At 40.2% G+C, this 20759-nt stretch overlaps 2 protein-coding genes across 2 annotated transcripts; one reads left to right on the top strand and one right to left on the bottom strand.

Annotated features, from left to right (window-relative positions):
* Window positions 1-7840: 7840 nt before the first annotated feature.
* Window positions 7841-10052, bottom strand: LOC104954359 (perforin-1-like). Its single transcript, XM_010781452.1, has 3 exons — window positions 10046-10052; window positions 9343-9878; window positions 7841-9147 (listed from the first exon to the last, which is right to left on the bottom strand). The coding sequence occupies exons 2-3, from the start codon at window positions 9876-9878 to the stop codon at window positions 8019-8021; spliced, it is 1665 nt and encodes a 554-aa protein (XP_010779754.1). The 5' UTR covers window positions 10046-10052; the 3' UTR covers window positions 7841-8018.
* An 8123-nt stretch (window positions 10053-18175) lies between these two features.
* Window positions 18176-20049, top strand: LOC104954360 (myeloid-associated differentiation marker homolog). Its single transcript, XM_010781453.1, has one exon. It carries the CDS (start codon window positions 18470-18472, stop codon window positions 19376-19378), a length of 909 nt encoding a protein of 302 aa, XP_010779755.1. The 5' UTR covers window positions 18176-18469; the 3' UTR covers window positions 19379-20049.
* The last annotated feature ends 710 nt before the right edge of the window (window positions 20050-20759 follow it).

The raw sequence follows: 20759 nt of genomic DNA on the forward strand, positions 1-20759 counted from the left end.
GGAAGAGTTGGCATTAAAAAACCAAGATGGACGGTGATACAGTTGAGTGCCGCGCTTAAATCGTTCTGCACAACGGCTGGAGGTTGGGTTTGATGGCCGGGACTTCTCTCCACCTTTGATCCAGCTGAAAGGACGAGCACAGAACGCCACGTTACTCCGAACTATCCAATGCGTCGGTAAATGCTGATGGACCCGGAAGGTTTGGTCACGTCAATAATTTCGTCAGCGATGTACATTTCCGCGATCGAGATATATATTAAGTTGTTCTGTATGTTGGTTCCTTGAGCAATCGGATGTTGCATGGCCCAGAGGCAACTCCGTCCTGGTCCCTTTGCAGAAAAAAAACAAGCCCCCAAAGCATAGAATGTTTCCACCATGTTTCACCAAGTAACGTATGGGTGGTTTCTAACGTCTGTTGAGTTTTTAATTATTTTAACCCAAAAAGTTATTTTGGTTCATCTGGAGCCTATGACATTCTCCCAATCCTCTTCTGGATCATCTAAATGCTCTCTAGCAAACTTCAGACGGGCCTGGACATGTACTGGCTTAAGCAGGGGGACACGTCTGGCACTGCAGGATTTGAGTCCCTGGCGGCGTAGTGTGTTACTGATGGTAGCCTTTGTTACTTTGGTCCCAGCTCTCTGCAGGTCATTGACTAGGTCCCCCTGTGTGGTTCTGGGATTTTTTCTCACCGTTCTTGTGATCATTTTGACGCCACGGGGTGAGATCTTGCGTGGAGCCCCAGATCGAGGGAGATTATCAGTGGTCTTGTATGTCTTCTATTTTCTAATAATTGCTCCCACAGTTGATTTCTTCACACCAAGCTGCTTACCTATTGCAGATTCATTCTTCCCAGCCTGGTGCAGGTCTACAATTTTTTTTCTGGTGTCCTTTGACAGCTCTTTGGTCTTGGCCATAGTGGAGTTTGGAGTGTGACTGTTTGAGGTTGTGGACAGGTGTCTTTTATACTGATAACGAGTTCAAACAGGTGCCATTAATACCGTTAACAAGTGGAGGACAGAGGAGGCTCTTAAAGAACTGTATCTGTTGATTCATTATCATTGATTGATTATTTTTGCATACATGTTTTGTTGTTCATTAATAGGACTTCTTCCTTTTTGAGGCTGCAGCAGTGCTTTCAGTCTCGCTAAAGGTAGCTGCAGATAACCGCAATAAAACTCATGCAAACACGGTTATCTTCCTCCCACTCTCTATTCTCATGAAACGCTGTTCCCTTTTCTCTGAGGTAATAAAACGACTGTGGGTAAATTAGGCATTACTCTGACCTCATGTTGGGGACATAATATATGGTGGCAGGTTAGGTAGTTCTCTGTTTAATAAAATATGGTTACAGGTAGTTATCTGAACAGTTGTTTCCATGGAGAGTTTGCATTAAAACAAGATGTGATGATAAGTTGAGTGCTGTAAATCATTTGAGTGTTGATCTGCTCTCCCTTCAGGGGAGAAGACGTGGATATCGTGAAGAGCAATGTGTTTGGGTTTCCTGGATGGAAATAAGTGTGTGGATGTTGGTGTGTGTGCCAGAGGCAAGCTGTATCTTTTGTTGTCTGAACGTATACAAACATTGGAATGCTTTTGTCTTATACACATATAGAGATGCATGCCTGTGTCTTTAGGCATTAAGGGGTTTAATGTGTGTAGATCAATGCATGTTGGTGTGTATGCATGTATTTATACTCTGAAGATCCAGCCAATCACTTTGCCTCTGTGTGCTATACATAGACGGTGGATACATCAATTCCCTCGTGTCACACACACTGCTCAAGTTCAGAAACTTGTGTTTGACAGAAGGGAGAAGACAGACGAGAGCTCATGAAGCCCAGAATCATAGCTGTAACAGGTGAATGTGTATTCATTTGGCGACATCTTGATCAAAGTTAAGATGTGATCAGTTTCTGTTTAAAGCTCAGCTGTGCCATTCATACATTTCCATCTCATACTGGTATATTAACAGAAAATAAGGGTGATACAATTTATTTGTTTGTTTTTTAATCTAAAATGATTTCTCCAAAATAAATAAAACAATGAATTCATAAAGATTTAGTATTGTTTTTAACAGATTAAAAATGAAAGATTTCAAAGTCATATTTACTTAGGGCAAAAAATGTGCTTATGTGAAACAGCTGTTGTGAATATTTCACATTTTTAGTCATTGCTGTGTGGAACTAGCGTCACTCTGTGGACATAATATGAATGCCAGCTTTTCAGAGGTCCCACATCATCCTAATAGAGGTGGACGGCTGCCTACTGCCCTCTGTTTGAACGCAAACCTTATACTATTCCAACCAATGTGAATTTAACTAAAGCCCTCATCAACAGCATACATACAGCATAACTGTATTACTTGCAGTAGTGGAATAAAGGAATATTCCAGCATTTATTTTGACAAATGATTTTCTACTTTAATATTCCAGGAAGATTCTATTGAGATATAAGACCTCTTCTTCCAGGAAGTCCTGATCCTGGTCCAACATAATGGAAATGAAAATGTGTCTGTGGGTTGGATGGAGCGGTGTTGGATTGATGTGGGGCACACACACACTGGTGGAATGCGTGTGAGTGGGTGTGTGTGTATGCAGAGGCGCGGGAAGGTATTTTGAGTGGGGGTGCTGAGGTGCTGGATTCCAGTGAACACTATTACGGGCACTATAGAGCACGCACAAAAGCACTCCCCACACCAAACACACAGTACACCCGCGACTGTTACAATGAAGGCTCGATAATCAGCTCACGACATATAGGCAGGGGTAAAGTGCTATTTTTTACGAGTGGAGAGCGGACATCACCTCTTCTAGGGGGGTCCGGGGGGATGCTCCCCCGGGAAGATTTTTTTTAAATATTGAAGTTAAAAGCATCAATCTGGTGCACTTTGAGAGCAACATTAAGAGATCTATGGATACATCTCTCAACACCCAGATGAAACACAACTGTAAGCAGATGTTCTTTTTCTTTATGGATATTTTACAAATCACTCCCCTTTCAAACTGTATTCTTGTTTAACTGCCATATAGTATTTCATAACTGTTTTTCCTTTATTCTCTTATTTTTTTTATAACTATAATGATCATATGAAGGTGTGCCATGGAAATAATCTTTTGAATAATTTGTGACCAAACCGTTTGAGACCCACTGAGATAACTTAGACTAAAGTTAACTATCTAAACACTCAGAGAGTCCTTTAGCTCACCTGAGCCNTTTTTTTACTTGGTCTGAGGAACTATTCTAATTTTTGGAGATAGGATTTTTGAGTTTTCTTAAGCTGTATGCCATAATCAGCAATATTAAAATAATAAAAGGCTTGCAATATTTCAGTTGATTTGTAATGAATCCAGAATGTATGACATTTTTGTTTTTTTAAATTGCATTACAGAAAATAAAGAACTTTATCACAATATTCTAATTTTCTGAGACAGTCCTGTACACACACATACCACCTTCACAGCTCACTTAAAAATATGATTCACTGAGAACTATACCTGCACACACTAGTCTGTGTTGAGTATGGCGTGAGTGTTACATGTTGTGATCATGGATGTTGCCCCTCGTTTCTGTTATGTGATTGTGATGTGCTATATGTGACATTTACTGTATGCAGTAATGTGTGTTTATTGTTCTCTTTTATCCTCACACCTGTATACTTGTCTTTCCTCTTTTTTATTTTATTTTATATATTTTCTTATAACTAATGCTGTTGATATAATGTAATTTTAAGGGTGTCTATTACCATCTGGCCGGGGACAACAGCTGGAAATTAGCCATGTCGGCTAAAGCTGCACCATTTACTGTTTTTGTGACAGTTCATCGATGGGGACTGTCCACGACACTATAAATAAATAAACTAAACTAAACTAAACTAAAACACCATACATTACAGTTACAAATTAGAATACACATGTGTTTTAACTTTCACGTCAGGCTTAGTCTCAGACAAAATAGAATCGTGTTGTAAACAATACTCAGTATGGACAGTAGTCTTTTACAGCATCTAATCAATGCAAATTTAAAATTCAAATAACTGTCAAGTACGAAACTGGAATACTGCAAGAATTGTACACAGTGTCTGTAAGGGTGCAAGGGTCAGGACCATTGTAGTGTAGCAATACACCATAGACTTCCAAAATTATCATGTTATAAATTACAATGAGGATATGGAGAAACAAAGATCATTTTAGAATCCAAAAAGAAACGCAAAGCATCGTGTTTAGGACTGGGCCACGGCCTTAAGGAAGAGAGAAAACAATAATCCTGTGTTAAGCAACAGAGTTGGAGAAGAGAGAAAAACACTGTAAAAGTAGCACAGTCTAGGCTTCACACGACTAACCAAACCAAAACAAAACATAAAGACGCCGGGTGTTTCTATGCAGTTAATAATTGGTAAGACTCAGTCATGTCAAACCATGTTCGTTCACTGACCCATACAGTATGCTGTTAATAATGCACTGCTCACTTAGCTGCTTAACCTTGTCAACAAGACCTCATTATTTTTAAATGAACACCTTGGCTGAAAAAACGGCGACATGGATCAAGATCTGCCTCTACTGCGGTTACACACACCGGCTCAGCCTTAATATCAGAGGAGAGAGACCCATCCATTTTTACTGAAAACTAAAGAAATACGTAGATTATTTTCATAATTTCTTTAAGTTGTTTTCAAAGCAGATTCTTAGCTTTTGCTGCTCTTTCGTGGTTTTGCTTGAAATTCCATTGAGTTCTTTCATTGCCGTTTTAATTACCAGCCTCCCTGCAGTAATTATTCAATAAAAAGCTGGTCACATGTAGGCTCCTTAAAACAAGTCGCCCATTATTGGCACGCAAATGTTGATAGGAACAAAGAAGAGTTAAGATCTGTTTTAATTGTGGGCAAGAGGTTAACTGTGTAATCATGTTTCGCAGACAGACTATCAAGACAAACCAGGGCTCTTTTCGCTCGGCCTCGGCCGACTGATTTTGTTTAGTTATGGTGTATCTTTCTGAGAAATGATGGTGTAAAACAGTCAGCTACACTTTATCTTTTTGGAATAAGTTGAAGAAAAACAGAAAAATGGTCTGTACGCCAAACAGGCTAACCAAAAAGATTCATCCAGAACCAAGTCACAGTGGAACTAATGCTCAAAGCCAACACAACAACATGGGAATGGATCAGTAAGCAGAGCCACAGTTTGCATCCAGGCCTTTGGGGCAAACATCTGCCCAGTTTGGCACATCTGGCTCAACCCCGGGATAAGACGGAACCATCTTCCTGCTTTGTCTCCACAAAGAATCTTCTGTTTCCAAACACATTACAGTCCAAATGTCAACATACTACAGTAATTCATTTCAACAAGTTCAGAATGGAAAATGCCATAAACCAGCACAGCTTATGTGATCGTCTCTCTGTAGAATTTGGGCTGTGGATTTGTCCCATTTCTGATGACATTAACCTCACCAGTAACTGACTGTCTGCCTTCCTCTGGGGTAATTACATTTCCCTGCAACCCAATACGGTTACATCACAGCAGGCTTTGAAGCACGAGAGACATCACACACTGATAAGATCAACAGATGTTAGGTCTCCACATATAATCATTAGTTTAAGATACAACATAAAATAGCCGATACATTTCTAATACATTTTCTTTAAAAAAAAAAGCTTCTTACCATCAGAATTCCTTCAATTTAATCTAATTTAGAAACAGTTGTGCCCTCCTGGCCACCAATCAACCAAACAGAAACCCAACTTAAAGTGTGGATTGCATTACTGACTTGTTATCAGTGTTGGATAAAGTGAAACAAATTGAAAAAAGCACTGGTCAGCCAAACTGTAAAGACAAAATATTTCATTGTTATTGAGTAATGGAGCCATTTCATCATATTCTAGTCTAATCTGTATATCATGGTGAATGACTGCTAGCATTTCTAAAGGAGTGGCTTTAGAGGAAATTAATTCACATCTCAATGTTTTCCCCCTGCCCTTTTCTCTCACCAAAAGAGCCCTGTACTGTAGCTTTGTGAATAATATCTCAGAAACTGAGGTAGTATTTATAGACAGGATATATTTATACATGTTCCCACCTCCCACCTCGCCTCAGTCTCTTTCTTTTGGTAACAAGTCATTATTATGAAGGTAGCGAGATGAATGGAAGTGTCAGCGCACAATGGAGGCAGCACCTGAAACAGCCTGCTGGATGGCAGTCTGACACATTCTGTGCATGTCTCAGTATTGGTCATTATCTCAGTGGTTGGTTGGGTGAGGGGGAGCACCTGTCTGTAACTACTGTGATGTTTGCTGAAGAGAAGCCAAGGAGAAGCAATGCTTAGCTACATAACCAAAGGCTTTAACCTGTTGAGCCCCAAGCCTGTTTTTCAGGCCTCAGGCTCGAAAATGACATGCCCAGAACAAATGACTATATCTTCCCTTCTAAAAGGGTCCCTTTTAGAAGGGAAGATATAGTCATTTGTTCTGGGCATGTCATTTTCGAGCCTGAGGCCTGAAAAACAGGCTTGGGGCTCAACAGGTTAAAGCCTTTNGTGTGCCCTTGGCAGTCTCACACACACGAACGCGCACATGACCAATGAGGGCACGAGATAAGTTTGTGCACGAGATGGAAGGCTGACAGGCAGGTAGGCCATCCAGTTATTTTAGCCGGGCCGGCTCAGATGATTGGTCTTCTATATCAATCAATATCTACCCTCATATTCTCTGCTTCCAGAGCTGAAATTTTTTTATGGATTTATTGTCAAAGCATTTAATTTATTCATTGCTATCGGGATGTTAAGAGCATTCCATGGAATATAACAAAAAGTGCTTCTGAAGTGAAATACCTACCCCACCTTTAATATAAAATGCATTATTATTATTATTATTATTAATATTGTTATTATTATTATTATTATTATTATTATTAATGTGCCACCAATGCCTTGTTAGTCAGATCACCTCCTCGTTTTTCAGTCAGATTAAGGCTACATGTAAAGCCTCCACAAACATACTGCCTGTTTATGACCATGACTTACAGTATCTATCAATCAATCAATGCATTTTATTTGTCAAATGAAATCAAGTTGGTACATTTCCATGAAATAATATCCCACCAGTTCATTCAGTTCACCTTTTGGGACACACAGTCTGTCCAGAACATGATGCCAAATGTCTGTTGCTCTATTTGACTGCGCATATGTACTGTAAGGCCATGAAATAATGTGTCTCTTACTACTGTAAAGATAATTATATTAGGTTTCAGTGTCTTCTTTCTTTTTTATTTCTGTGTGTCTTTGCTTTTGCTATTTTTGGAATAATCTGCCTCTTTGCATGGCTTTCATTTTAATATAGTTTTAGTTATTTATACATGCCACCGTTCTTGTCTCTGCATTTTAGTTCCTATGTTGCCAATTAGATATAATGATACTGAGGACTCAAATTAAATTATATTTAGTAGAATAACTGTTTTGGATTGACTTTTCTTGTATACAACCCTCTTTATTGCGTTAATAATAATAATAATAATAATATATTTTTAACTCTAACTATCTGTTTCTCTTCCTTGTATTTTGGGTTCTGTTTCTCCCACTCAAACACAATTTATGACTCTCTAAGTTTAGTATTCGGCCTTTCTTTAAAAAAATACTTTTTATTTCAATACACTGGTGAACATAAAGTAAGAGTTAAGTTATTATGTTTCTATTGTATTTGAATTGGTTTACATTTTTGACGTACTTTGTAACCAAACAGAGTTTATAAGGTTTGTACATGCTCCTGCATTAATCATCATTTCAATATTACATGTAAACAACACAAAGTATTTTGGAATGCATAAAATCAGGACACCGTTGTTGTCTTTGCTGATGCTTTATTGGCAGATTTAGTAACGATGAAGAAAGAAGCAAAGTAAAAGGTTTGATTATGAAACCGATTATCACACACATATTGGATTACATCTGAGGATTAACATAATTATTTTTGCAAACAAAGATAGGGAAACAGGCTAGACTTCTCAGGTCAAGTGCTGACCTAACCCCGACTACTTCTGCCCAGTGTCTCCAAGCAGGACCCCATTTCTAGAGTAAAAGACCTTGGCCAAGGACGGACTCATAGGGGAGGGTATGTATTCCTGACATTGCTGACCACCAAGACTTGGTGCACACTCTGCTTCATAGGAGAAGAATAGGGTACCATCATCAAACATGCAAGAATCTCTCACCTCAGCCCCGGCTCGCAAAACAACTGAACACTTGCCTAGCAGATCACTATTCCAGTAACTATCCTCATCATAAACACTAAACACAAGTTCATTTGCCAAGTTGATAGTGATGGGTCCAAATTGAAATGTCTCCGGCCATCTAGGATTGTCATTGTCATCGATGATGGCAGTTCGCTCAGTCTGATCCCCAAATTTCACCTCCACTGAGCCATCTGTCTCAGTCCACACATCACCATACAGCCCTGTAGCATAAAGTCTAAAGACCTTCAACGTTGCAAGACCTTTCCCAGCCGGACAGCAGTTTGACCTAAGATTCTGATTGCTGTTGCAAACACAAGCACAAGGATCCCTCTTTTTGGCTCTGTGGCCAATCGTACAGGTTTCAGAGCATTGACTCAACACTGCGTTGTTCTTAATGTACTTCTCCACCTCCTGCTTCAGTCCGGCCCTGGCAGGATGATTCTCTGGAAGTATCGTGTGCAGAGGCCTTAAGTTGTATTTGATCACATCTGGTGTGCTTTTCAGTGAGTCAACCCAGTGGTTGTAGACAGAAGGATTTGATTGGTCATTAAAGAGCACATCAGCATCAATTTTGTCTCCACCAATGACCTCTGAGGTACGCTCACTAAACTCGCTACTGAAACTTTGGCTATGGCCGAACTTTTTCTTCTTACCCTGACAGTGTTTGATCATGCTCTCAATGCTGGCAGTGTTTGCAAAGCTAGCAGAAGCCTCGACTTCCAAGCAGTCTTTTACTTCGGTTGCTGTTAGTCCTTTCATTGATGCCTCGCAGGTCTTGACAGAAGTGACTGCTTTTATTTTGCCTCCTAGGGACACTTGTGTGATGAAATGTGTACCATATGTGTCAATCAGCTCGTGATATGAAGGATTTGAGTTCACGGCTGATTGAAATGCATGACTCAGTGGAGGTTTGTCTTCCAGTCTATAGCTGTGAACGAAAGAAAGAAAATACATTTGTGACAGTGGTTCACAGTCCCATTTCATTCAAATCACTGTTCATGTTGCTTGACATTTTTGCCAATTATCCAGAACAATATACATCAGAGCATGTTTCAGTAAAATTACTGACAAGGTACATTTCAGAGTTAAAGTCTAGAGGACGAATATCAGTCCACACACTTACCCGTAGAAGCGACAGTCGACAGAATGGCTGAAGAAGGTGTAGCGGTCTTTTTTCGACTTCTCGATGGCAAATTGTGTCTCTTTGGAGTGGGAACCCCCAAAGCCAACACCAAGACTGACAGAAGGGTCTACCGGGAGTTTAAGGCCAAGTTTCCAATTATTGGACACCGATGACGTGGTGTCATTTGCGAGAGTTTCGACCGAATCGTAGAGTAGGCTGGAGACATGTAGATTGCACTTTGGGTAGATTCTCCAGTCGATCACGGTGGCTGGGACCTTCTGTTTCTCTCTGTTCGCTATGCTGTTGCTGTAAAGCCTACAAGTGCCATTGCCAAGATTCCATGTTTGCATGTCAATGACATAGGCCCCTTTCCGCTCCATTGTGACGATGTCGAAGCCTTCTCCACCCAGATTGTAACCTGGGACAAATTCCGCCTTTGCACACTCCTGGGGTGTCCCGATGTAGCTTACACCTGCTGACAGACACAGAGGACTCCATAACCCACACAGGAGCAGGAGAGGCCACAGCCTTGTCATCTGTATGGAATAAATAGAAAGGAACATAAGACACTGAATCTGTCAAACAATGTACTTTTGAAATGTTCAAAATGTCAGTGTAAATTGGTCCTAAAGACTTAGAAATTGTAAGAAAAAATGATTCCACTCAAACTATTAGATTCATGGGGAGAACTCAGGGGTCTTACCGTGAATGCTGACAGCAAGCTCTGTTCAGTAGCTCAGAATAGCTGCCCCAACTTATAGTTTAATGTGGAGGAGGAGTCTTGATTGCCTTTGTGATCTCACAGATATTATATATATAGTATGTGTGCATGTGTGTGCGAGTGTGTTTCTGCATGTGAGCTTGTGACTTGTTGAAGTAAGGGATAATGTGCTGCGACGCGGTCATTATGGGGAAAAGAACACCGACAGGCTGATCAGGAGCCCGACGCGAAGTGGAGGGATCTAGATCGGCATGAAGAAAAGCAAACTGAAAGCAGTTTGCTTTTCGGCCAAACTGTATACAGTTAAATCGAACGGACTTCTTTCTGCAGATGTGAGCGTCCTTAACAAATGTCAATAATTCCTTGACAGCGGTCTGTCTGTTCGGTATTAACAACGTGTCACGTGTTCTGAATTGACCAATCAGAATCGAGTATTCAACTAAGCCATGTAATAATGCACTTTAATGAATGGCACATTTAGTTTTCCTGTCATTACAGAGGATATATACATTGTGAACTTTTTGTCACACAAGTGCATTATATCCTTATCATGTATTTTTCCAAATATATTTTTGACTTAAAAACGCAGTTATCATTCCAGCATTCAGTTAGGTATACCCATGATTAACCAAATTTGCGTAAAAGTATGTAAGTATTATTAGACAAATGTACTTTATTACAATAATTAAAACTGCGGTCACAGATGTGCGCGCAGTGATGAGCGGGCCCTCGCGTCCGTGCGCCTGTCGGGGAGAGCGGCTGGTCGTCCCGATAATGATTATCTGTCTCACCCCCCTAACCCCTATTCTTATTAGCAGAAAATCCTCTCCAAACCCTTCAGGTTTTGATGCTGATGCTCGGCATCTGGAAGCTTCAGCTCCCTACACAGATTTTCTATAGGATTAAGGTCTGGAGACTGGCTAGGCCCCTCCATCACCTAAATACTCTTCTTCTTTAGCCACCCCTGTGTTGCCTTGGCCGTATGTTCAGAGTCATTGTTCTGCTGGAAGACCCCTCCATGACCCATGTTCAGTGTCCTGACTGAGGGAAGGAGGCTATCGGCCAAGATTTTCATGCTACATGGCCCCGTACATCCTCTCCTCGATGCAGTGAGTTGTCCTGTCCCCTGAGCAGGGAAACACCCCCAAAGCATAATGTTTCCACCTCCATGGTGAGAAGTTGTCTCCTTCTCACCAAGCTGCTTTCTGATGATCTTGTAGCCAGTCCCAGCCTTGTGCAGGTCTACAGTCTTGTCCCTGAGTTCCTTAGACACCTCTCTAGTCTTGCCCATGGTGGAGAGGTTTGAATCTGATTGATTGATTCTGTGGACAGGTGTCTTTTATACAGGTAACAAGTTGATATGAGGGATACTTTTTAATTAAAGGAAGATGACTTATGTAACCCGTCTGTGGGAGCCAGAATTCTTGTTTGTTGCAAGGGGATCAAATACTTATTTCCCACAATTAATTATATGATGTACATTTCTGGATATTCTTTTTGATATTCTGTCTCTCATTAGTGAGAGAATCATACCATTCAAATTATAGACTGTTCATTTTTTTGTAAATGGTTAAACTTACAAAATCGGCAAGGGATCAAATAATTATTTCCTTCACTGAATATAAACAAAGGACCGAAGAATACAAATATGAATAAAAACACACAAATTGGCAATTAAGAGTCCTCAATTAACCTAAACTGCATATTTTTTGGGACTGTGGTCTGTGGAAGGACACCACACTGGCATGGGGATAGAAATGTTCCTTCTGTGAGGCCACAGAGCTGAGCCCAGCTGATGTCCTCATGTCTTCCTGTCGACCTCCACTTTATCTTCTGCAATATCTTCTGCAATTGAAGAAAATAAGAACATCAGCATAACCAGCTATTGCATCTTCCTGATAACTTTTCTTCTCATTTCTTAAAGTAATTTGGCTGCACCACTGAATAGTCCTGGCTTTCCAGTCAGGTTTGAGTTTTTTACCTACTTAATTTTCAGGAGTTTGTTTTAATTTTGGATGTATTTTTGATTTATTGCAAAAAGAAAACAAACATGAAATCCAAGGGTCATTTGTATAGGCTGGTGTAACTGGTGATTGGACAAATAACATGTGATTTTAAAGGACAACAATCATCTCCATTGACAAACAATATCTACCCTCATTTTCTAAATAATGTTTGAAATAATAACCTGTGCTTACAAAGCAACAACATGTGTTATCTGAACACAATCTTTTGTACTGTTTGAATGGTAATCCATCACAGCAGCAGTGTGTTGCTGTTCCCATACCAAAATGTCACACATTTACTGTTGGTTCAGTGGATGTATCCGGTTTACCTGACACATTTCTCACTGTGCGTCATGTGGTGAAGCTCTTTTACTTGAATGAGGAAGCTTCATTTTCCAGCAGCTTGAGCGAAGTAAAAACCACCATATATGGAAATGGCCATGTTGGTATTTTGTCATTAAGTTACTCTGACCCATACTGCCTTTACTTGTTTAACTCTTAAACTGTACATTATTTATACTTACAAAAATACTGTTAGGAAGCCACTTTTAACACCTTGATTTGAACAGTTATCCCCAATATAGTCAATATTTGGTCTCTTAAAAACATCCAAAACCAGCGATGATTTAAATATCTTGTGGGATACATATTGTACTATATATGGTAGTTTATCATTTTAAATCAATTTGACCAATTTCCTTTTTTTTGGCAGTCTGTATCTTTTCACCGTACAGTTTTTCTTTCCCATCCCTATTTGTAAAATAATTTACCATCAAAAAATTAAAATGGGGTGAAGGTTTTGCACTAAATTACATGGTGGGTGAATAAATGCCACTTTGTATTTTAAAGGTCCCATGTCATGGCCATTTCTACTGATCATAATTCCATTGTTGAGGTCTACTAGAATAGATTTATATTGTGCAATTTTCCAAACTCACATTGGTTTCTCATACAGCATCTCTGTATAGTATGTGTATTCACTCTGTCCTAAACGGCTTGTTGGAGCTCCTGCCTCCCCCTCCCTGTGAGCCCACTGTGCTCTGATGAGTCCACCACCATTACAGCGGAACATCTGTGATTATGTGTTACAATGGCGTTAGCAACCCGAAAATGACACCAGTAATGACAAACAGATGAGAATGCTGCTTGGGGTCTGGGTGCCGTGTCCACTAGCACCCGCACCCCCAAACACGGCGCACCTACAGTGTAAGCGCGCCACAGTTTCGCCACTGTGAGGCTCCACTAGCACCCCCCCAGCGCGTCACAGTTTCACAGCTGAGAGAGTATGTGTGTGTGAGGAGCTCCACGGATTGGTCCATTTGGGTATGGTGACGTCACTGTACCCAGGAAGAAAAAGAGAAATCTCCAACGAGGCGCTCTGGGGCAGCATAGACAGGTCTTTTCCGTGTTAGAGTTTTATTCGCTACAGGGTGTACTTTGAGGGTTTGTGACTTTGCAGACCGTTTACATGCAGAAAAACCTTCATAACACACAAGGGGACGGGTAATAACCGGAAAAGCATGAAATGGGAAGTAAAAGTATGTAAGTATTATTTATATATATATATATATACAGTGGCGGCTGGTGGAAAATATTTTTGGTGGGGCTATGTAAATGGTGACAAAACCGTGTGTGTGTGTGTGTGTGTGTCAGTCATACTTGCCAACCCTCCCGATTTTCGCGGGAGACTCCCGCATTTCTCCCGATTTCTGACAAAATCAGATTTACTCACGACTGTTTCCACTCGGACTTTAATACAGCTACACCATTGTTTGGTTTCCATGGTAGCGCGTCTCTTTAGCAGCGCGCGCAGCTCAAAGTCTGAGAGGGTGAGGAAGATGAAAACTGAACAAGAATCGACAACTCGACCCTCTGATCACTCCTTTCCTGTAAAATACAGGTCCAGCCCACACATATGCTCCATGGTGCTACAGGCATTGCCCTTACAACTACAATAAGAATGCAAATGTTAATCTACAGCTCCGGCGATCCACTAGCACCGGAGTCTAAACCTGCAGTCGCAGCCATCCCCCACTGTAGCGTCACCTTGGATACGAGTCTAAACAACTCACAGATACACAGGCCAGGGCGCTGAAAGGGCGCCCTTTGAGCATCAGATCTGATGTAGCTTGCTTACTGTGGCTTGTTAATAAATGTACTTACTTAAGTAAGTACGTAAGTAAGTGTGTTAACTAAAACCCTAAACTCTTGTACTGTGGCTATTTTTTAAAACACTTTTAGTTTATTTCTGAGGGTTGCTCTTCCATTTTATTGATGTTATATACTGAAGTTGAAGAAGTACTTGTTCCCATGCTCAATGCATTATTTCACTTCCTACTTTCTGTCAGATATATGAAAGCTTCAAACACTGTGGCAAAACATTTTGGATCAAGAAACCAAACAAAATGTCAATGCTTTTGCTCTCTCAATCTCTCTAGAATGTGTTTAGAAAATATCTAACTTCTCTGTTAATCTATCACAGTCCAAGAAGCTTTTGAACTTCTGAAATTGCAAAAAGACTTGTGTAGCTGTGTGTCAATGTCATATCACTTAATTAAGACAGAACAAAATCACATGACCAGGTTATTTAAGGGCTTGTGTTAGTAACTAACAACAACACATACTGTTTAAGCAAATATCTGATTACTTTTAAGGAGATATTTTTAATAAAAATTAAATGACATTTTAATGATATATACTTATATTAACAAAAGTATAAATACTCATCAAAATGGTAATCTTCCTAAAAAATGTATATTTAATTATTGAATAATAATGTTTGATGTACACTGTAATGTTTAAGCTAGTTAAGGTACATACTGCTGGGTAGCTTGTGAAATTCTCTCTTGAAATCAGTGAAGCCTTATGTTAACCTGTCTATAATAACACATCATTCATCTGCAAAAATTCAAATATTAAAAAGTAATATTTCCCTATAAATGGGAGGAAATAGCAGGAAGCAACATGTAAAGTACCTCAGAATTATACTTAAGTATGGGACTCGAGTAAATGTACTCAGTTAGTTTAGTTTGCTGTTCAGATACACTATGTATTTGTCTAACTTGTGATTTTTGTCAGTATTTGGTCATTTGTTCCTTCCTTATGATGGCTAAAGTCCTTTGAAGAGTTAGATCAAATCATGTCTTGGGCAAGTGTGTAAAAGTCATGTTGAACTAAGGGGCGCGGGCAGGCGATAACAGGAAGTAGAGCAGGTTGTCCATCGATGGGAAGATCCAGTCTGCATGTTGTGTGACCTTGGACAAGAAACTGAACCCCAAAAAGCCCCTGAAGGCTGGACATAAGTGTTTGAGAGTGTCTAAAAATATTATTTAACAGGGTCCAATTATGCTTTTTGGGGTTTTCCCTTTCCTGTACTGTGTTATATAGGGTTTTTGCATGTAAATGGTCTGCAAAGGCTAAAACGTTGTCTCCCCCACCCCCCTGTCTGAAACTCCTCCGTTGGACTCCTTTGTTTACTTCCGTAACATAACATTTAATTTCAAACCTTTATTTAGACAGATTGGTCCCTTGGGATCATCGATCTCATTTACAAGGGAGACCTGCATATAATAACGACTCAGTCACTAATGCTGCGTTCACACCGGACGCGATGCGACGTTTGGGGGGCGGCGCGATTACATGTAAAGTCAATGCAGAGACACGATCAGACGCGAATTCGCGCGTGAGTGTGGAGTGAGCATATACAACGTTAGCTTAGCCTGGTCGACCCAATCTCCATTCAGAAAACAAGCATTTAAAAAGGTTTTTCACCTGCCGTCTTGTCTGCAGACTTGTCAAGCATTAATTCATGGTTTTTACTAACCGGTATCAGTATGTTGTTACGTCGGCATCATTTAGAAACGTGTATTACAATTTAATCACGGTAAAATATGTTCATTTTGTTGTGGTTGTAGCTCCCGAGCCAGCGCGTCTTGTTTGAATGATGCGAGTAAACACAGCTGGCAGCCGCGGTGAACCTCGAGCGACTAGAGCGATGTGATAGGATACTTTTTACCATCCAGTTACACAACTGGAGGAGTACTCTCCTCCTGTAGTTATTGCAGACAGGGTTTCCTCTCACAGCGTCTGTGTTCATAACATGGAGATGTTCTCCCTCTGCTGCTGCTCCTCCAGTATTACAGACAGCCCCCATCTCTTTTCTGATGATGTGCAACCTCTGAATAGTTGCAATTCATATTATTACCACAGAGGGGCTCAAGACCCATGTTGAAATTTGTAGAAAAGTAACATATTTACAACAGCTGCACCCCAAACTAAAGACATTCAGTATATAACAATTTCCTGATCAATGGGGATCAATAAAGCATCTATCTCTCTATCTCTCTATCCATCTCTCTCTCTCTATCTCTCTATCTATCTCTCTCTCTATCTCTCTATCTCTGTTCCCAGAATGTAATTTTAAATTTGATATATAGATATCTGTTTGGACAGTAGAGTTTTTGTCCAAAGGAATACATAAGTAAAGAAACTCACCTCTGTTTTAATGCACTTATTTTAAGTGGCATTGTAAGCTTAACCTTATTGAAAATGTACGTTATGTCATAATGTTTGTTTGATTTGAATCATAAACTGATCCCATAAACCAGGGGTGTCAAACTCAAATACACAGTGGGCCAAAATAAAAAAATGGGTACTAGTCGAGGGCCGGACTGGTTCAATGTTTATTGCAAATATTAAACCTGGAACTAGCAAAGCTTAAATGATTGCCTATAAAAACAACATTAAACATTAAATAATCAGTTGCATTCATTTCTTATGGCTCTATCTGCAGCTTTTCCAGAGTCATTTCTTATGATTACATTTTTCCACAGGTCAACAACAGCTTCAAACTATTTCCCTCAAAGAAAAAACCAAACATACCCTGTTGTTGCAAGAAAAAAAGTGAAGAAGGAAACATCCATTGAAACTCAGTGTGCTGCTGTGTGATGCTAGTTCAAGCCAGATACTTGGCATCTCATCTTGGGTGCAACTTCAAGTTCATCAATGTTTGGGCTCAGGCTCTGAGCTGAGGAAACCCTCAGGATTGAGTGAAGGTGTGCATGCAATATACTGGCGGGCCAGATCTAATAGTAATTACAAATTATCCTGCGGGCCGAAATTAAATCCGCCACGGGCCCCCGGCCCTTGAGTTTGACACATGTGCCATAATCAAATACATTTAAACAAATACATTAAAGCCATGATTCTGGGCTTCATCAGCTCTCGTCTGTTTTCTCCCTTCTGTCAAACACAAGTTTCTGAACTTGAGCAGTGTGTGTGACACGAGGGAATTGATGTATCCACCGTCTATTCATAACACACAGAGCAGGTGTGCCGATACACAGAGGCAAAGTGATTGGCTGGATCTCCAGAGGACTTTGCTTGTGTACATACACACACGCACACACAAACACACACACACACACACACACACACACACACACACACACACACACACACACACACACACACACACACACACACACACAAGGAACTTACACGGCATTAATTTATGTGTGAAACACGTTTAAAGTGTCAGTGCCTATACAATATATTACCATGCACACTCAGACAATAAGGGATTGACAGCTTGCTGCTGGCACACACACACACACACACACACACACACACACACACACACACACACACACACACACACACACAAACACAGAAGGAAAATACCTGCATATGCCCTCTGTAAACAGAGCAGATTTTCTGAGCAACACTCAAATGATTTACAGCACTCAACTTATCATCACTTCTTGTTTTAATGCAAACTCTCCATGGAAACAACTGTTCAGATAACTACCTGTAACCATATTGTATTAAACAGAGAACTACCTAACCTGCCACCATATATTATGTCCCCAGTAGTGCCTAATGTACCCACAGTCGTTTTATTACCTCAGAGGAAAGGGAACAGCGTTTCATGAGAATAGAGAGTGGGAGGAAGATAACTGTGTTTGCATGAGTTTTATTGTGGTTATCTGCAGCTACCTTTAGTGAGACTGAAAGCACTGCTGCAGCCTCAAAAAGGAAGTAGGCGAGGCCTTTTTTGGCAGCGACAGTGCTGCAAAAAATGTTCCAGGAGTTTTGAATTTTTACTTTGTGTGTAATAACGATGAAGCACTGTTGAAAAACAGAGGACAGAACTTATAGAGAGCACCATACCTGATGGTTCAAGTGGAAATCTGTTGGAGGGGACTGATTCCATGGACTGTACTGGATTATTCTTCAAAATTAGACGAATCATTTGTGAATGGTTTTGGCTTATTGTAAAGCTTTTCAATTCAAAGGTTTTTGGTTTTCAATCTGGAGGAACTAAGACCAAGCTATTGTTGCACAAGTAGGGATATCTTGCATCTTGGATACTGGATCAACCAGATTCAACATTGTGACAATGCCTGTGATCGTACTAGAGGCCAGTGACTTCACCAGTCCCCTCTTCTTGGTACGGACATGGGAGGTCTTATCCGGATGCATCACCTTCAGCCTTGTGGCCTCCCTTGAAACTCCTAAGGATCTGTCCGACCTCCACTCCACATTCAGGATCTTCTGCATGTTCATCTGGTGCTTCTTCTTCACCCTGACGCTCCTCATCCACATTCTCAGCATCATCCAGTTTCACAGCCTTATCCCGGTATCCTGGAAGAACCTCACTATGACGACGGCAGTCTTAGGCGCACTCATGGGTCTCAGTGCCTCTGTGGTTTTTGCCTGGATGGTGATGCATCATGGAGGGAGGCTGACGCACACTGTGGCCGCTGCTGTGGCCTCCTGCATCACCTTCCTGGCCTACTCCTCAGAGACTTATGTCCTTCGCACCCAAGCCCATGAACATAGAGGATACATGGGCAGCAACCCTGGCCTGCTGAAGATACTCCAACTCTGGGGAGGCTGTAATATGATACCCCTGGTTATGGAGGTGGTCCACAGCCAGGGTTCTGCATCGGTACTACCTGAAGTACTAAGTTGGCAGCTGTGGGTTTCCACCGCGTTTTATGGAGTCTGTGTTCTCATGTCTCTCGTCACTGTTGTGGTGATATTAGGAGACTTAGCCGGGAGATGTTTTTTACCTTTTGACAAATTCTTGGCTGCTTTCAGTATGATTGGGGTGTTGCTCTACATGGTCGCCACGGTGATTTGTTTTACTAAGATCCTGCAGCTGAAAGAACTCGGAAATAGAGCCCTCCCTGGAGTGACAGAACTGATTATCATGGAAACAGTGGTTGCCAGTATTACACTGTTAGCTTACACAGTGGACCTCGCCTTCTCTATTAAACTGTTGTGTGACAGGAGTCATGCATAAAATAACACAGTGAATGTATTGCAATATTCAGATCACGTCATTGGCAAGTATGTAAAAGTCAAACTAAGTGGATGCTTTTGCTGTGAACTATTGCTGTGTTACCAATGTATATTTCCATATTTAAATTGCTAACTTATAAGTCCTGTATAAGTTGTTTATAAAGCAAACTTAATGACAAAAAAACTAACAAATTAATAATTTAGCACAATTGATCTGACATGTGAACGTAAGAGGCAGCTAGTATCAGGAGGTAGAGCGGGTCAGCCATCGCATGTTGTGTGATGTTGCTCCTGAAGGATGTACATAAGTATTTGTGTGAAAGAGAATTTGACCTTGATATACTGTACCTTTACATCTGGCTATAAAAATGCCAGTGTATTTACCAGCCAGTCATGGGACATTTATGGTATAATAAACATGTGTGAACTGACGGCATCCTTGGACATAATAACCTGGTGTATTTTGTGGCAGCTGAACAGCAGTCACCACTGATAAGACTTACAATATTAAACAGTTGACTGAGGAGTATATATCATCCAAAACTAAAAAGTGACACCAAAATCTTCAGGCTAATAACAGGTAATGCTCATGTTAAAGCTCACAAATCAAGCTAGTGTGAATTTAAAGAGGCTCAATGTGAACAGTTGCAATTTACTAACACTGGGTGGCAACACTCAATAACGGTATACGCCTACTTAAATCACAGGACTGGGTTTGTGTAGAATAAACCAATTGTTTACCTACAGTACAATATATTGCTCTTGTTTTTATATGATAACAATATATATATATTTTTTATTGTGAGGGATTTCAATCAACATTATATGGATTTGCTAATTGACTAAACACGTAGCATAATAAATATAAATATACATTCCCGTGCTACAGTAGTTTCTGTTTAATGTTTATGTAATTGGCCATGCTATTCACTATCATAGAATATAATTTTCAAAAATGTACATAGAAAATGATGGGAAATGAACCGGCTTAATAATATTAACAAGACTACTACTCCTACTAATACTACTAGAACTACTACTACTGTTACAACTAATACATACAAATAAAGTAATGAAATGAAATGATAAAAATCCCACAATAACAACAGTACAGAAAAATATAGATTGACTACATTACAATAATACATAATATTTGTTTAATTACAATACATTGAATGTATGAAATCAAGTAATTTCAATATGTTTGAAGGAATTGCGATCAATTATGAAGCCCTGTAAATGTGCTAACAGTGCCTTACTGTATCATTGTGCTTGTTTCTTTGCATTGATAAGCCACTGGGCAACACTGAAATTAATAATTTATTCATATTTCACTCTGTTTACATTCTGACGTCTGCCTCATCTGCTCAAGGCATTTAAAG

This window comes from Notothenia coriiceps, unplaced genomic scaffold (genome assembly GCF_000735185.1).
Source record: "Notothenia coriiceps isolate Sejong01 unplaced genomic scaffold, NC01 NC01_scaffold00023273, whole genome shotgun sequence".
NCBI classification, from domain to species: domain Eukaryota; kingdom Metazoa; phylum Chordata; class Actinopteri; order Perciformes; family Nototheniidae; genus Notothenia; species Notothenia coriiceps.

Excerpts from the sequence above, each read along its gene's own strand:
- LOC104954359 (XM_010781452.1), bottom strand. The coding sequence starts at position 9,878 with ATGACAAGGCTGTGGCCTCTCCTGCTCCTGTGTGGGTTATGGAGTCCT. Across the intron at positions 9,148-9,342 it reads GTCGACTGTCGCTTCTACGG|CTATAGACTGGAAGACAAAC; the intron begins GTAAGTGTGTGG and ends TTTCGTTCACAG.
- LOC104954360 (XM_010781453.1), top strand. The coding sequence starts at position 18,470 with ATGCCTGTGATCGTACTAGAGGCCAGTGACTTCACCAGTCCCCTCTTC.